Genomic DNA, 15,849 nt, shown 5'->3' on the forward strand with positions numbered 1-15,849 from the left:
TGAAATATCGCGATATTTCAGTGTATCGATATTTTCTTACACCTCTAATTTACAGTTAAATCCTTAAATTTCAAGTCACTCATTATGTACCTTTTTATATTTCATACCAACAGTCTTTTTACATTAACATTTTCTGGGGAATGTTTTTCTTTTGTTGCATATAAAATTCTTAGGATAATATTTGGCTGGTAAATAATCTCCATCTATTGATATATGTGACCTTTATTGTGCAYTACAGCATGAATGCACCTGCCTGGCTCATGAATACAATCAACTGATTTTAAGCTTTGCCACCTTGACAAGATATGCCAGGAACTGTTTGAAGTTTTTGTCCTCTGTTTTGTTTATTGTTTGTTTTTCATTGCCAGTACATGAGCTACTAAGACATTAGTCATAGCCTGCTAAAGCTTTGTTTGACAATGTGATGTGACATTAGTTAGTRCCACGGCACAAATGCGTGCCAACGACTTCCAGTGATGACATGTCAGTTTTGCTGGTTTGGCTGGTCCAAGACTCAGCCCAGTCCACCCATAAGCCACAGCCCTGAGAAGAGGAACAACAACTGTTGGTTCCACTGTGTGCAGTGTTGACTTTAGTGCTTGGAAATATGCCATCAATGTCATAAAAAAACGCATAAGGAAATGTGYTGACTGTCCTAAAGGAAACTTTAAATTAGTTAGAAGGGTTATGTGGAGGGAAACAAGGTCACAACTGTGCAATAAAAACAAGAATGGTGTTTGAAAAGGCTGCATCCCCTGTSTACCTCATATACAAGCCCAAATAATGAACAAGTGAATGAGCCTCATCTTGTTTTTTTGTGATTGACGAATTAAGCAAACCTCTGTCAGATACTCCAAATATTACGTAGAAATAATAAAAAAATGTGCCTGAAGATAGGCCGTTTAAAATGTGTCTGTGGTTCATTTGACATTTCATTTTAATGCTGGAGTCATTTAGTTTTTGTACATTAACAGCAACAAAACAAAAAAAAAACCTTTGAAATCTGTCAGAGAACTGAAATGAAATAATTAAAATAATGGAAACAAAAAGGTCTTCAGAAACACTTTTAATTTATGAAGGATGACTCATTGCAACGTAACTTTGACTAATCCAAAACAAAACTAGRAACAACAAAGCTCAGAGTATCAAATTATTGACAATGAAAAAGAAACTTACTAGGGAAGAAAACCACAAAAGCATCCTCTATTATGTCACCCTACAGCCCAGGCTCTGAAAAACATTGCACTTCCCGTTTCTGTTGATTCCTTTTGTTTGATGCTGAGCTCTTGACAGTTTCTTCGTTTTTACTTCTGGATGACTGTGCTTTAAAAAATGTAGACATGACAGGTGAAGTTTGTCAGCTGACTAGAACTGAAATTTGGAGTCTCTGACAGCTCTACAGATTTTTGTTTGTCTAATGTTTTAAAGTTGGATTATTCCTGAGATTATATTTGGATTTAGTAACCACACTATTCTGGTTAATATACAGTATAAATCAAGGAATAAAGACTTTATTATGAAACTGTATGTAAGTTTCCATTGTTGTTATAGTAAAAAAATATTTTTTTCTCCTGTTTCTGCTCCCCAGAGTTCGGCATGAACGAGGATCTGAGGAAGATGGAAGCAGGAGGAGTTTCCAGCCAAGACCTCTACGTCAAACGTCAGTATACTATCTCTCCTGCCACTCGTTATCATATACAGCAGATCATCTCTTCTTCTATGGGTGACTGGCACACAATTGTTGTCTCTGTGTGTTAAGCGTATCCAGATAAAAGGAAGAAATGTGGACTTTAACACACAGCAGATGGAAAGCATGTTTGTAGTTTCTCAATCCTACTTAATCTCTGTCTGCTGTTCTCATCTGTTGTTCATTTATCAGCACCAGTTTTCAAGAACATTTGCTTTAAAAAAAAAACAGCTTTAACAAAACAACCAAYCACATCTGGTAGCTTTTTAAATGAGCTATTTTGACACATTAGTTTATTCATGAAGGCGCTGCTCTAGGCTGAGCCCAGCTTGGACCACGGCTGCTCTACACAAACCTGCATTGTGCCTGTGCAGGTGTCAGTCCGAGGGTGAAGTCGGGTCGCTTTATGAAGCTCCTCCCTGACTATGAGAACATGGACTATAAAGACGTGTACACACACTGTATGTACATGCTGCAGCATAATAGCTTGTGTGTGTGTGTGTGTGTGTGTTGTGGGGGGGATTAGCAAACACACAGTTAACAGTGTTCCACTTCCTGTGGTAATGGTTCATGTCTTGGTACATTGACTCAGCATTGTTCGCTTGCATATTAACTCTGAATTCGAAGGGTAAATTATCTGGTGTGCTGTTCCATAACTCGCGTTTTCATCCTCTGGTTTACAACTTGCAAATCAAAATATTACGACTGGCTTTAACTTCACGTTTTGCAAGCTTGACATTGCACAAGTTATTCCCAGCAAACAAAGAGCATAAAGAGCGTAAAAACTGATGTTCAGGGTGRGTTGTTGTGTTCTTGTGTTGCAGTYCTTCACCCATACAGGCATATTTTGGGCCTGTGGCAGCCTGACATAGGCCCTTATGGTGGATTGCTCAATGTTGTGGTAAATGTTTCACTTAAGAAAGATAAAGCACAAATACTGCAGCATACAGTTTGTTGACCTTGTTTGGATGAAAACCTACTAAAAAAGTGAAACAGACCTTTCTTGACTGATAAAACAAGTTTGATCAGGAAAATTGACTCAGATATTTCATTCAGGTGGATGGGTTGTTCATCATTGGCTGGATGTATCTGCCACCTCACGATCCCCGTGTGGAAGATCCCATGAGAAGGCGACCACTCTTTCGTATCCACTTGTTGGACAACAAAAAGGCCACTGTGGAGTGTATGTATGGACACAGGGGTCCCCACAAAGGAGATATCCAGGTGAGGACAAAAAGAACATAAAMTTCCTAATGTAAGCTGTAAAGAATTAAAACGTTTTCTAGAAACGTATCTTTAATTTCAAGTACATGAAAAGTTCCTCATTTGCTTTATTCTTATATCTTAGACGGTAAAGAAGGATGAATTTTCGACAAAATGTAATCAGACTGATTATCACCGGATGCCAGGAGGCAGACAGGAGGTGGGTTTTTTGTCCTTGGATCTTGATTTTCAAACACTTATAARATTGCTGAATTCCTAAGTACTTCATTGTGTGTATGTCTGTGCAGGAATTTAGAAATTGGTTGGAGGAAGAGTGGGGGCGTACACTGGAAGAAATCTTCCACGAACACATGCAGGAGCTCATCCTGATGAAGTTTATWTATACTAGTCAATATGAGTATGGCTTTCTTTCATGTGGTTGARATCGTTTCACTGAAATGAATGCTCGTGTTTAACAGTTTGAGCTAACCTGTAGTTTTTTTGTGRGCTCTTATCAGTAACTGTTTGACGTACCGGCGGATTTACCTTCCTCCTGCGATGCCCTCGGATCTACTGGAGCCAGGCTTATTTAAAGGCACATATGGTAGTCACGGCCTGGAGATCGTCATGCTCAGTTTCCATGAGACTTCCGCAAGAGCCACTAAACTCACTGTAAGTTTGTGAACATTTACCAGAGTCTGCGCTGTTTTCACTGCACAGTGCGTGCAAACATTTAACAAAAACGTGTTCAATCCTCGTCCTTCATTCAGGGAGACCCGAATGTTCCTGCAGGGCAGCTCACACTGGATATAGACCTGAGTCGACCCGTGGTCCTCCCGGACTTGGAGCAACAGCGCAAAATTGAAGAGCTGTCCCGGATCGTGATGAGGGTACACGATGAAGTACAGAGGGAGGCGGAGCAGCAGGACGACGGCGCCTCCTCGACAGACGGGTGCGCGGCGGAGGGAGCCTGCGGGGGCGCAAGTGAAGCAGAAGCGATGGAGGAAGACCACGGTGCCTCTCCGGACAGCTGCCAGTCGGGCTCCAGCGGGAGGAACAACTCCTCTGAAGCGCTGCCCTTCGTCCTGCCTCTGGGGGTCATGGCTCGCAATGAGGTGTACCCTCGCACCTGCAGGAAATGGTGAGGACTTTGCTTATAGTCTACATAAAATACTCAGTGTTGAAGTCTAAAGGTTTTACTAAATTATCCATGCAGGTTATAACATTTTTCTATAATGCATAGGCCTGTCTTGATGGGCAACATCAGCTATCACATGATAAATTATAAAGAGGTCGATAATTTTCATTTGCCTTTCATTTTTTCTTTGCGTTTCACTCATTTCTACTCATTAGCATAGAGAAAAATGAAATCTCACATCAGGTATTTGACAGGCTCATGGTCTCTAACCTCTAGCAGGAGAGCCCCATGAACAGGCATTTAGCTAAAGGAGCGTSTTCAGTTGTCCGACGCCTTTTATCAGCTGCCCTCAGGGCACCGTGCCAAACCTTGGGTTTGCCGAGTTGTTGRTGTTTTTTTTGTTTCTTACACAACGTAAATTTTGTAAACTTCAAAAACAGCATGTGGGTTACCGCAATTATTTCATGAAYCTATAGGGAGACATAAAAAACAAATTGTGCCAGCTTGGATAGAGGTGGGTAGCGATATTACAYCTTCAGTAGATGTTGATGTGTGTCGTTTTCCCAAACTCCGCTCCTGGTCCAATCAAACCTTTTATTTATGTATGTAAACTTCTGTACACTTCAAAAGCAGGAGGTGGTATAATTAGAATAGTTTAAAATGGTCTCTAAACAATATTATTTATCATAAATTTCTGAGACAGTTTATCATCCAACCAACTTTATTGTGACCAATCTAGCAGTACATCATTAGTGGTCCAGAACGTATCGATGTCTATTGATGATGCAACGTGTCTGTTTCAGCTTCTATGGAACTGGCCTGATTGCTGGGCATGGCTTCACGAGTCCAGAGCGCACCCCGGGGCTCTTTGTGATGTTCGACGAGGACCGTTTTGGTTTCATCTGGCTGGAGTTGAAGTCTTTCAGTCTGTACAGTCGGCTGACGGACCGCCTAGAACACGCTCACGCGCCGAGCATGGAGCGATTTGAGGCCATGCTGCGCAACATGCAGTCTTGGACATCCTGATACATTAAGCTTTAAGCCTCCACCTACATTGCAAGGCAAAGTAACCAATTACATGTGAATCACCTCTGCTAATATCTCATGACCTTAACTCTCCAGGTTCTGTATGTGAAAGGTTTTCATTTGATTGTGCAACCTCCCCTTTTCTCCCTGATCTCGCACACTTTGACCACTTCAGCCTGATGTGACCTTCATCCTCTAGTGCAGCATGATAACGGGTCATAAAAGAATTTATTTATTCCCTGCAGGGAAAAAAAAGCAACAGTATCACTTGTCACTTGTTAAAGAGCAAACTGTATGTGCCTGTGATTCCAAAAGTCTGTACTCAACAGTGCTTAAAGCAGAACGAGGGTGTCTAATGTATTCTGCTATATAAGGGTATTATACCGATTTTAGTGCCCAACATGTTCAAGTGCATGCTGCATTTATTTATTTATTCGTATTGCACTCATAACCACTATCTGAACAGGTTTGTTTTAATTAAGCAGCATGCCTTGCTTTTCTGTTTTTTTGTCTTTTGTTTTTGGCTGTAGAGACATTAAAAAGGACATCTCAGGTGCTTTTCTTGGCTACAAAGCGGGACAACAGTACACATACAACAAAAATTTACATCGAATATATTTGACAGAGAATTTTACTGGTCAGTTTTTCTAACTTTCTGAGCTGCCATCTCATCTAACACTGCAGTTACATCACTTTGCTGACCTGACCAATATATTTTTGCCCTTTGAACTAAAGAGTTATCTTTTGCAGTGATATAGCATTTAATATCACCACACCCAGTATATTTGAGCCTATTATGTAAGATGCAAAGATGTGCTCAAATGCAGTAGAAAGAAGTAACATTTACAAAAGTTGTGATTAATCAAAGTACCAAAACATTTGCTTCTGTCAAAATTTCTCTCATGTTTAGTGGGTTTGTTGTTCCTTTTAATGCCTGACACAGTGTTTGCCTGGCTTTAGTCCTGCAAAGCTTTTACCTCCACTTTCCCCGCAATGAATCCCATCCTGTGACAAGGCGAGCAGATCATTATTCAAACCAACGGCTCAAAGTGCATCTCCAAGTTTCGAGTAAATGTCTGTATGTCTCATTACGGCCTGATGGTAACGCCCGGTAGCTTTTCTACTCCAAGTGCACTTTTCTGGGCAGTTTATAAAATCGTTCACGAATCAGTGGCCAGCCCTTCTCTTTGGTTTTTACCCAGACTTGCCGTTTTTCTAACATTTGCAAAACGAAGTGTCTGCTAAAGCGTCCTTGATTTGTCACTTTTCATTCACTTCATCTCAACCTCTTTATTTATATTCCTCCTGTAAACCCAGCTTTTGGAATAACTTGCCTTTGAAGTGTTGCTTTGTATTGTTATTATAAATGCTATATACAGCTGACTTTATGGAAAATGTAATTTTGAACTTTTGAACTGCTCACATCAGACTTCAGGGAGCTTTTCAGCTTAAGCACTCTTCTCAGTAATAAAAGCGAGAAAATCAAAAGAAATCCTTTTGACAGTTTATTTTTGATGTGTTTCACATTATCATACCAGAAATGTTGAGGATCATAAAGAATTATATTTTTCACAGCTACTTTACTTCAGCGCCACTGTTTAAGTGATTATATTAAAATAAAATGTTGAAAACATACATACATAAACAATCTGTCACTAAACCACCCTGTTCAGTGTGTTTGTGCTTTAGGTTTTGTCAGACTGTAGCCAAAACAACTAATTCAAGAATTCAAATAACACAATTTAACAAATGTTCTCATATTAATATTGAAATAAAAACAGCAGTGCCTGAAGTTATATGCCTATAAACTGATTATGTATTCTGAGGCTACAGATGAATTTATTCCCCCTTTAAAGGCCCGAGTGAATTACAACTCGATATGATCCGTACTCTCTTCATGCTGCTTCCTCTTCTCTGGCAGAGTCTGAGTCACAAAGACGAACCGGTCCCTCTTCAGGCCACGACCAGTTTCCTGCTTCTTCAAATCTATAGCCAGGTATTCTTCCTCTGCTCCATACTTTGGCCAGTGGACCAGGCCGCCTCCGTTGGGAGACCTACGCAAACGTTATTTAGTTTTCATCATCTGCGTGAAACCTGTTGGCATTTAATAAGCAGTAATTCTTACCCTGTGCGAGCAAAGTTGCCCCAGTAGCTCATCATGACTCTGCTCAACTCTTCCTCGTCCTCATGACATGATTCTAAATTGTTGATGACCCAAAGAAACACGTTATATTCCAGAGAGGCTTATCACCCAGTCATAACAGAACAGAAATGGAATAAAACTGCACGTGTTGTAAGGTCATCTTGACTTTATTGCAGTGATTATATCAGATCAAAGGGAGTTGGAAGTATAGGAACACTGCTGTCTATATCAGGAGGGTGTGGCTTTCCCTCAGGCCTGGGTACAAGCTCCTATTCAGTGCAGAAAAATGACACACAGACATTAAATCCCTTTCCTGTGACAAGTTGACCAACAGCTCAAGACTCAGCAAGCTGGCACTGATGATTAAAGAGCTGAAGCGCCTTCACATGTTAAACTGGGGGATGTATTTGGCCACGAGAGGACCTCACCATGACTCGGACAAACAGTCATGACAGCTGTACAGGAGGTCAGATCATCTAGTTTTGTGCAAGTTCACCATGTGACTCTAATCAAACTCCATCAACAGCTGGTAACCCTTTTTATTATGTCTAAAAGGCATGTTCTCTCTGTTTGTCTCTCACACTGTTTTGACTGAGTATTGGACATCCCAGCCATGCCAGCCCATTTCAAATAGAAAATTGTGTCCAAGATGGACCACTCCTTCTGGGTGATTAACTTTTTTGTTTTTGTAGTGAGTATTTGTGGGTTTGTGTAAACGGAACTTACCAAATAATTTAATGTGGTTAGTGGTGAAGCAGAATCCAAACACCGTAAAGAGCTCATCTGCGTGGTCACTCTTAACAAAGCTAGGCCGTTTTTTCTGCAGGAAGTAGGGAGGATGCTGGTACTCGTACAAGTATACAGCAGCGCCTGCGTCTAAGTGTGACAAAACAAGAATCGTACAGTATGTGAAAGTAWTCACCAAACACTAAACTGATTTGCAAAGTCTTTTAAAATAGTTACCTCTGTGAGCATTTGCCGTTTTAATTGCTGGAATAGTGAACAATAAATCGCCGAGCAGCTCGGTGTACGCATCTCTGTTTTTCACTCGGTCTTTGCCGCTGCCAGTATACTCATTTACAATCAGATCTTTTGTCAGTGCGTCTTTGGGCTTTAGGAGAACAGAGAGTGAGGAGTTAAAGCCTGTTAAAGATGATGACCAAGCAAAAACACACACAAAAAAAAACACTATACTGTGTCTTACATTGGGGTAAAAAATGGACAGCATGTTGAAAATTGGCTCTCGGTCCATTCCTTCTGTCCAGTTTGGAGGTGCAAAGCCCTAAAGAAAATAGACACAGCTAATGACAAGCATATCAGATTTGAATGAAAAAAATATAAATATAACATATATTGTTCACCAACATATAATATATATTTACACTGCAGAAAGTCAGCTTCAGTTGTGTGAACTTAATTACCAATTCTTTCAGCACTTACTTCACTAAGAAGGTATCCACCTTCATGATTATTAATGCCAGTCATGAACGGTATAGTGAGGAGTTCATGTTTACGATACAGCTCAGCCGTAGGTTTTTTCAGGAAGTGTCCATTAACATTTATAGGATATTTTAAAATTAGATCCTTGAGAGACAAATAATACATAGAAATTAAAYTATCAACATTGTAAAAAAAAACATCATTAAAACTGTAGATGTACAAAGTATGATGAGTAATAATGGAGCATCTCACCTTCCCTAATTCCACTATGGTGTCAGTATCAAGGTTTCTCAAGCAGTCAGCAGTCTTCTCAGTGTGTTCAAGGTTACAGCCAGAAATGTTTGCAACCATCTGATAACACATATTCTCATTAGAATCATTAAAATGRGCTTTGATATTCTCTAAAAWGTTTTCACAGTAAAACGTTTGACAACTTACATGCCTTACTGGTACAGGATCGTTAAAAAGAAGTGAGTCCATAGCAGCTGTTCCACTCTCAGCTATGGCACGGTGGACCAGCCCATCAGACAGCGGTGAGAGGAGCTGTGCATTCAAACGGGACAATTTAACAAGTTTTTCCTTACAATAACATCATAGACAGCTTTCTTAAAACAGCTTTAARTCCAGATCAATTCGTACCAAAAGGGACACGCTCACTCCACCTGCAGACTCCCCGAATATAGTGACAGAATTAGGATCTCCTCCAAAGTTGTGAATGTGTTCCTGGATCCACTTCAGGGCTTGGATCTGGTCCAAAAAGCCAAAGTTCCCAGAAATCTGTTCATCCTCAGTGCTGTATAAAAARACAAAGTTACAAACTGCTGACACGTGGCAAAGATCTGGATCTTAGTCACAATCTGTTCCAACTGTGCTCAGAACACATTTACCTGAAAAAGCCCAGAAATCCCAGTCGATACTGGACCAGGACCACAACCACATCCTGGTAGGCAGCCAGCGCAGAACCATCGTACAGTGAAGCAGCACCAACAGTTAAGCCTCCACCGTGGATCCACATCATGACCTGGAAATGCATTTAAATGTCTGTATAATGTTTACACTATTGCACTAATTTATGAAGAAAAAAAAAAAAACAATCTGTTTTAACAAGTCTAGATACTGAAACTCATCTGTAGAAAATGCTGCATATGAAAAGTTCTTACTGGGAGCTTGGCATTCTGGGCTCGGTTGGCAGGAGTGTAAATGTTCAGGTAAAGACAGTCCTCTGAAATGCCTGGAATATTTGCTGCAATGTTAAGTTTTCCAAACAAATCTTCAACCATCTTCAGATTCTGAATGCACCTGAATGAGGAGGCGTCGTGTCAGCATTGAAAGCAACATCCTGACTGTGGAGTGCTGAAAGTATCATGTCTTACATGCTGGGCTGCTTGGTGGCGTCTCTGAGTCCCGCCCACTTCTCCGCAGGTTGAGGTGCAGTCAGTCTCAAGGGGCCGACGGGGGGCTTGGCGAAGGGGACACCGAGGAAAGCGTGGGTCCCGGTATCCTTCCCTTTTACACTCACATACTCACCTTTAAGGCTCCCAAGCTTTGTTTGGACTTTTAGTGCTGTCAGGATATACAGATCATAGAAATCAGTGACCAGCCAGAAAACTGCTATCGGCGCACCCCTAATACCTACAATTTATTTAGCCTTACTTAATCATTAACAAATTGCTAGTTAACCTACAAAAATCATTAAAGATGATTAATTCTAAGATAAATTAACACATCCTGATGCATCTTATTAAACCTGGTAGAGAAATCTAAACAAAAAAGTTGAGTAGATCCGTCTTTGTCGAAAAAAATGTTTTGTCTCTTCTCCAAGAGGCTTCTTCAGTTTGAGGAGTTCCAGGTAAACTCAGCCTTGTACTTTCCCAGCTGAAGGTATTTGTATGGTTTTTATTCTTTGCAATTAAATATTCAAGTRTAAATCCACATTTATCCTGGTATACGTCTCGCCTCCGAGTAAAAACGTTTCTTACACTCATATAAATGTACTTTCACACCAAATAYTTAGCTTTTATGGGTAAAGCATTAATGAATGTGATAATTTATAACTTATTAAGTATGAATCATTCTTAAATCATGTTTTCATATTAACTAACCATTTATCAATGAGGCTAAATATATGTTGGGATACAAATAACACATTTTAACAGATGTCTTTTCTTATATTAAAAACCAGGCCATTAAATAGTTACAGTAATTAATATTCAAATAAAATCAGCAGTGCCTGAAGTTATCTGTCCATAAAGTAACAATGTGTTTAGATGCTTTTATTCCCTCTCTACTGTTTAGCTCTCTTTCATTTYGAAATGAGTGAATTATAACTCGATGTGATCCATACTCTCTTCATGCTGCTTCCTCTTCTCTGGCAGAGTCTGAGTCACAAAGACGAACCGGTCCTTCTTCAGGTGACGACCAGCTTCCTGCTTCAAATCAATTGCCAGGTATTCTTCCTCTGCTCCATACTTTGGCCAGTGGACCAGGCCGTCTCCATTGGGAGACCTACACAGACCAACTTTCATTATCTGTGTAATAGTTAAGATTTAATAAGCAGTAATTCTTACCCTGTGCGAGCAAAGTTGCCCCAGTAGCTCATCATGGTTCTGCTCAACTCTTCCTCCTCCTTAGAACATGCATCTACATTGATAAAAAATAAAATAAAAAATAATAAAAAAAATACAGTAACACTTTATATTCCAAACAAGAAAGCAGATACTTGTAGCGTTGTGTTAACTTACCAGGTAATTTCACATGAGAAGTTGTGAAGCACATCCCGAACACCGTAAAGATGTCGTCTCCGTGGTCACTCTTCACAAAGCTTGGCCTTTTTTCCTGCAGGAATTTGGGAGGATGCTGGTACTCGTACAAGTATACAGCGGCGCCTGCATCTAGTAGTACAAAAACAAGTATGATAAAAGTTAAAGTACCCGTCAAACACTATAAATTTGCAAAAACTTTAGAGGAAATACCTCTGTGAGCATTTGCTGTTTTTAGTGCTGGAATGGCGAAGAAGAAATCTCCAAGGAGCTCAGTGTACGTGTCTCGAATTTTCCCTCGGTCTTTGTCAGATTTGACATATTCTTTTACAATCAGGTCTCTGATGAATGCCTCTTTGGGCTTATGAAAACAAACAAAGCCTGTTAAAGAGGACTGAACATGCTAAAAAAAGAAAAAAGAAACACTGACAAATCAGGTACTGACTGTCTTACATCAGGGTAGAATACAGAGAGTGTGTTCACAACGTCCTGTCGATCCATTCCTTCAGTCCAGTTTGGAGGTGAAAAGAACTAAAGAAAGATGCATCAGATTTGAAAACGCCACAGAAACCCAAAAATGAGCAACTTCTTATTTCACACAAATGTTTGCTCTTACTTTAGCAAGAATAAATCCACCTTCGTGATTAGTTGTGCCTGTCATGAATGGTACCGTGAGCAGTTCACGTTTTTGAAGCAGCTCATTTGCAGGTTTTTTTAGAAAGTGTCCGTCAATATTTATAGGATATCTCAAAGTAGGGTCCTTGGGGCAAAAAAAAAAAAAACGTAGAAAAGTGGAGACAGTTTGAAACACACTAAAACGTAATATTTAAAATAGAAATATTGAATAAAACATGTAAAACCTTTCATCCAACATCTCACCTTCCCAAATTCTATAATGGTATCAATATTGAGGTTTCTCAAGCAGTCACCAATCTTCTTRGTGCTTTCATGGCTGCAGCCAGATGTGTTTGCAACCATCTGATAACAGACAGTCTCATTCATTTAGAAAATCTAAAATATGCTTTGTTATTCTCAATATGCACTGAAAAATGTTTACACAATAAAATGTTTGACAACTAACCTGCATTACTGGGACAGGATCATTTATTAAAAGYATATCCATAGCAGCTGTTCCACTCTGAGCTATGGCACGATGGAACAGACCATCAGACAACGGTGAGAGGAGCTGTACGGTCAAAGAACAGGACAATTTAAAAAGTTCTGTTTGCAAATATTTTCCTAAAAATAACATTATGTCTAGGTTAATTCGTACCAAAAAGGACACGCTCATTCCACCTGCAGACTCCCCAAATATGGTGACGAGATCTGGATCTCCTCCAAAGTTGTGAATGTGCTCCTTGACCCACCTCAGGCCTTGGATCTGGTCCAAAAGGCCAAAGTTCCCTGAAACATGTTCGTCTCCAGTGCTGCATAAACCACAGGCAGTTACAGAACATCTGCTGACACGTGGCACAGATCGGATCAAACTAAGGAGGCTACAATCACATTTGGTCCACTTACCTGAGAAAGCCCAGAAGTCCCAGTCGATACTGGACCTGGACCACAACCACTTCCTGGTAGGCAGCCAGGGCAGACCCATCGTACAGTGAAGCAGACCCCATCGTAAAGCCTCCACCATGGATCCACACCATGACCTGTATAAGTAATGATGTATCAAAACATTCAGCTCATTTGACTTTTGGTATTTCAGCAACTTGTACTTTTTAAGCTATTTATTTTTTCTGCTGTTTTTTCTCATTGACAACAAATGGTGTTATATTTAGCATTCTTAAAACCTTTTAAAATGTTTAGAAATCTTTCCTGTACTTTTTACATTTTGTTCTGTTTCTGCTTTTTTCAAATTCTTTGTGCTAATTTTAGCTTCCTTTAACTTCTTTTATAATTTTAGCTTTTTTCTGCTCCTTTCAGCTATTCTTCTGTCAATTTAAAGGGGCAATATCATGTAAAATCAACAAGTTTTATATCATGTTATAATGTTATCGTCTCATCAAAAGCATGCTCAGAGTCTTACTTTGACTCATTCGTGCATGTTTAAATCCTGTGCTGTCCTGAAGCAGCCAGGCAGGGGAGCAAAAACGACCGGTTGGGACTAGAACCGCCTTTTGTGACCAGCTCCTCCTCTGGGCTGTGTCTCCAAGCTGAGCTTCCTCATCACAGAGCACACACCCACCCGGCCTGTGCTAAAATGGGCAGGACAGGATTGGAAGGAGGTTCTTAAAGAGACAGAGGCCAATTTCAAGGCGTTTAGAAACAGATATGATGAGAAGTCAAGTTTATTTTCTATTTAAAACATACTATAAAGAACATTTAAATAACAATTTAAGGTGACATAGTTACTTTATTATGGTATGGAATTTAAATATATGCCTGAGAAACACATAATATTGCCCCTTTAAATGAATTTAGGCTTCACTTTCTTTCTGCTAATTTAGGCTTTTATGCTTCTTTGTACCTATTTTCAGCTAATTTAATTATTTTCAATTCACCTTTTTGTGATAATGTGCACTTTCTGCATCTGTGTGCTAGTTTCAGCTTTTTCAGCTACTTTTTAGTTATTTATCTTCTAATTCAAGTTGCTAGTTATACAACTTGTAACTTTTTGTAATCATTTTCTTGCTTTCCTGCCTATGTTACCTTTTTTATTCTCTGTTTTAAACTTGTTTCTGCTGCTACTGTCTACTTTTGTTTTCCTACTTTCAGCAAAAGTCAGCTGCTGAAATTTAAGTCACATTAAAGAGTTTTGCCATTAAAACATTTTCACCTTCTTCAGCAGCCTTTAGGAAAAATCCTTCAAAATTAAGTTCAAACTGCTTTTTCGCAGGAAATGCAAATTCTTTAGTTCAGCTTGTAATGATGAGGTTTTTTTTAAAGCACAAACTAAATCAGGTTCTTACTGGGAGCTTGGCATCACGAGCTCTTTTTGCTGGTGTGTAAATGTTCAGGTAAAGACAGTCCTCTGAAATGTCAGGAAGGTCTGCCAACATGCCACCAAGTAGTTCTAGCAATTCATTCACAAGCTGCATGTTCTGAACGCACCTGAAAAAAGGAGATGTTTTTGTCAAAAAGCACCGAGCCGAACAACCAGAGTTGTGATGTGCCYAACCTGGATGGTGCATCATGTCTTACATGCTGGGCTGCTTGGTGGCYTCTCTCAGTCCCTCCCATTTCTCCACAGGTTGAGGTGCTGTCAGTCTCAAGGGGCCGACGGGGGGCTTGGCGAAGGGGACACCGAGGAAGGCGTGGACCCCGGTCTCCTTCCCCTTTACGCTCACATACTCACCTTTAAGGCTCCCGAGCTTTGTTTGGACTTCTGGTGCTGTCAGGATTTCAGATGTTAATCAKAATCATACAAAACCAAACCTGTGTGATTCTTTTTCTTTTGATTGTTTGTTTTTCACATTGATGGTGTGTGCTTAAATTTAAGATTTCRAAGCAAAATATGTCAACYGCTGCCAACTACCACATTTATTTTATTACATACAGAACCTGCATAAGTGACTGACAGGTCAACAATGGTGATGTTTAAGAAAGAGCTGAAAAATCCTGAAGTTCAACAAAGATGATACACTTAAAAGTACACACACACACTTCAAAATTACATAACAGATTCTGGAAAACAACTGAAGTAAACTCTTAAACTGCAACATTTGATGTAGCCCAGCAGGATATGTTTTGTTTGACATGCTGTATCTGGGATCACAAACTTTTTTGGGGAAAAAAATAGTAAACACTCCCACTTACAGTTCTGAAAGTTTGAGYTTCTCAGATTTCATGCCCTGTTTTTAATGTGCACATATATGGTTGGTTTCCTCTGTAGCTCTTCTACAGTCTTATGAGCAAAATGGGAATTGAGGAGAAACGCTTCACTTCACTACACAAGCTAATGATAAGCTAGAGGTAATATAACTTATCTGTTACCTTTAGCAGTGCTTTAGCCACAGAGTGCATGTAGGTAAAAGGTAACTATGGTTAAGGTCCATAAAACAAATAAGACTGGAACTAGTTTTAAGTGGAMTTTTTTGCAAAACTGTGACATTTTACTGGAGATAGATCTGCATCACACAATTCCCATGTTCAAAAACAAAWAAGTTTTCCTCTACTTACCATGCAGTTCTGCAATAACACCGAGAGATAAAGAAGACAAAAGAAAGAAAAGTTGCTTTGCACGGAACTTCATGGTCTGTTCTGGTGGGTTGCGTCACTCCTGCTGAGTTCTGCAGGAAGAGAGTCCGGGGAAAAAATAATAAATAATAAATAAAAATAYAAAATAAAAACCCGCAGCCGCCTCCAAGCTGGCGCGGACCACAGATTTGGCTGACAGATGACGTGTTTGTCTGAACCGACCTCGACACAAATAGAAACGATCTCGAGTCCTTTGGTCTGGACTTATACCGTTTACCTGCAAGATGTCACGTGACTCAACCTGAGGTCC

General features: G+C 39.8%; 2 protein-coding genes across 2 annotated transcripts in view; one reads left to right on the forward strand and one right to left on the reverse strand.

The window, feature by feature from the left end:
• The window catches only part of fbxo31 (F-box protein 31), an 8,854-nt gene extending 2,008 nt beyond the window's left edge, over positions 1 to 6,846 (forward strand). Inside the window, exons 2-9 of the mRNA XM_014005517.1 lie at positions 1,589 to 1,660; positions 2,512 to 2,588; positions 2,744 to 2,911; positions 3,036 to 3,110; positions 3,199 to 3,308; positions 3,409 to 3,562; positions 3,661 to 4,031; positions 4,832 to 6,846. Coding sequence (XP_013860971.1) covers positions 1,589 to 1,660; positions 2,512 to 2,588; positions 2,744 to 2,911; positions 3,036 to 3,110; positions 3,199 to 3,308; positions 3,409 to 3,562; positions 3,661 to 4,031; positions 4,832 to 5,054 — 1,250 coding nt within the window. The 3' untranslated portion in view covers positions 5,055 to 6,846. The remainder of the gene's footprint in view (positions 1 to 1,588; positions 1,661 to 2,511; positions 2,589 to 2,743; positions 2,912 to 3,035; positions 3,111 to 3,198; positions 3,309 to 3,408; positions 3,563 to 3,660; positions 4,032 to 4,831) is intronic.
• Positions 6,847 to 7,045: 199 nt separating this feature from the next.
• On the reverse strand, positions 7,046 to 15,783 carry ces2b (carboxylesterase 2b; the record flags this gene model as incomplete). Its single annotated transcript, XM_014005516.1, is given in 25 exon segments — positions 7,046 to 7,108; positions 7,180 to 7,252; positions 7,924 to 8,073; positions 8,161 to 8,308; positions 8,402 to 8,479; positions 8,638 to 8,781; positions 8,890 to 8,988; positions 9,076 to 9,180; positions 9,277 to 9,430; positions 9,525 to 9,658; positions 9,798 to 9,936; positions 10,011 to 10,200; positions 10,982 to 11,142; positions 11,205 to 11,277; positions 11,379 to 11,528; positions 11,610 to 11,757; positions 11,850 to 11,927; positions 12,013 to 12,156; positions 12,276 to 12,374; positions 12,478 to 12,582; positions 12,670 to 12,823; positions 12,918 to 13,051; positions 14,312 to 14,453; positions 14,544 to 14,733; positions 15,522 to 15,783. Coding segments are annotated over 25 exon segments (3,128 nt in total), but the record flags the coding sequence as incomplete, so codon positions are not given.
• Positions 15,784 to 15,849: the final 66 nt, after the last annotated feature.

The sequence above is a fragment of the Austrofundulus limnaeus genome, unplaced genomic scaffold (assembly GCF_001266775.1).
Source record: "Austrofundulus limnaeus strain Quisiro unplaced genomic scaffold, Austrofundulus_limnaeus-1.0 Scaffold31, whole genome shotgun sequence".
Classification (NCBI taxonomy): domain Eukaryota; kingdom Metazoa; phylum Chordata; class Actinopteri; order Cyprinodontiformes; family Rivulidae; genus Austrofundulus; species Austrofundulus limnaeus.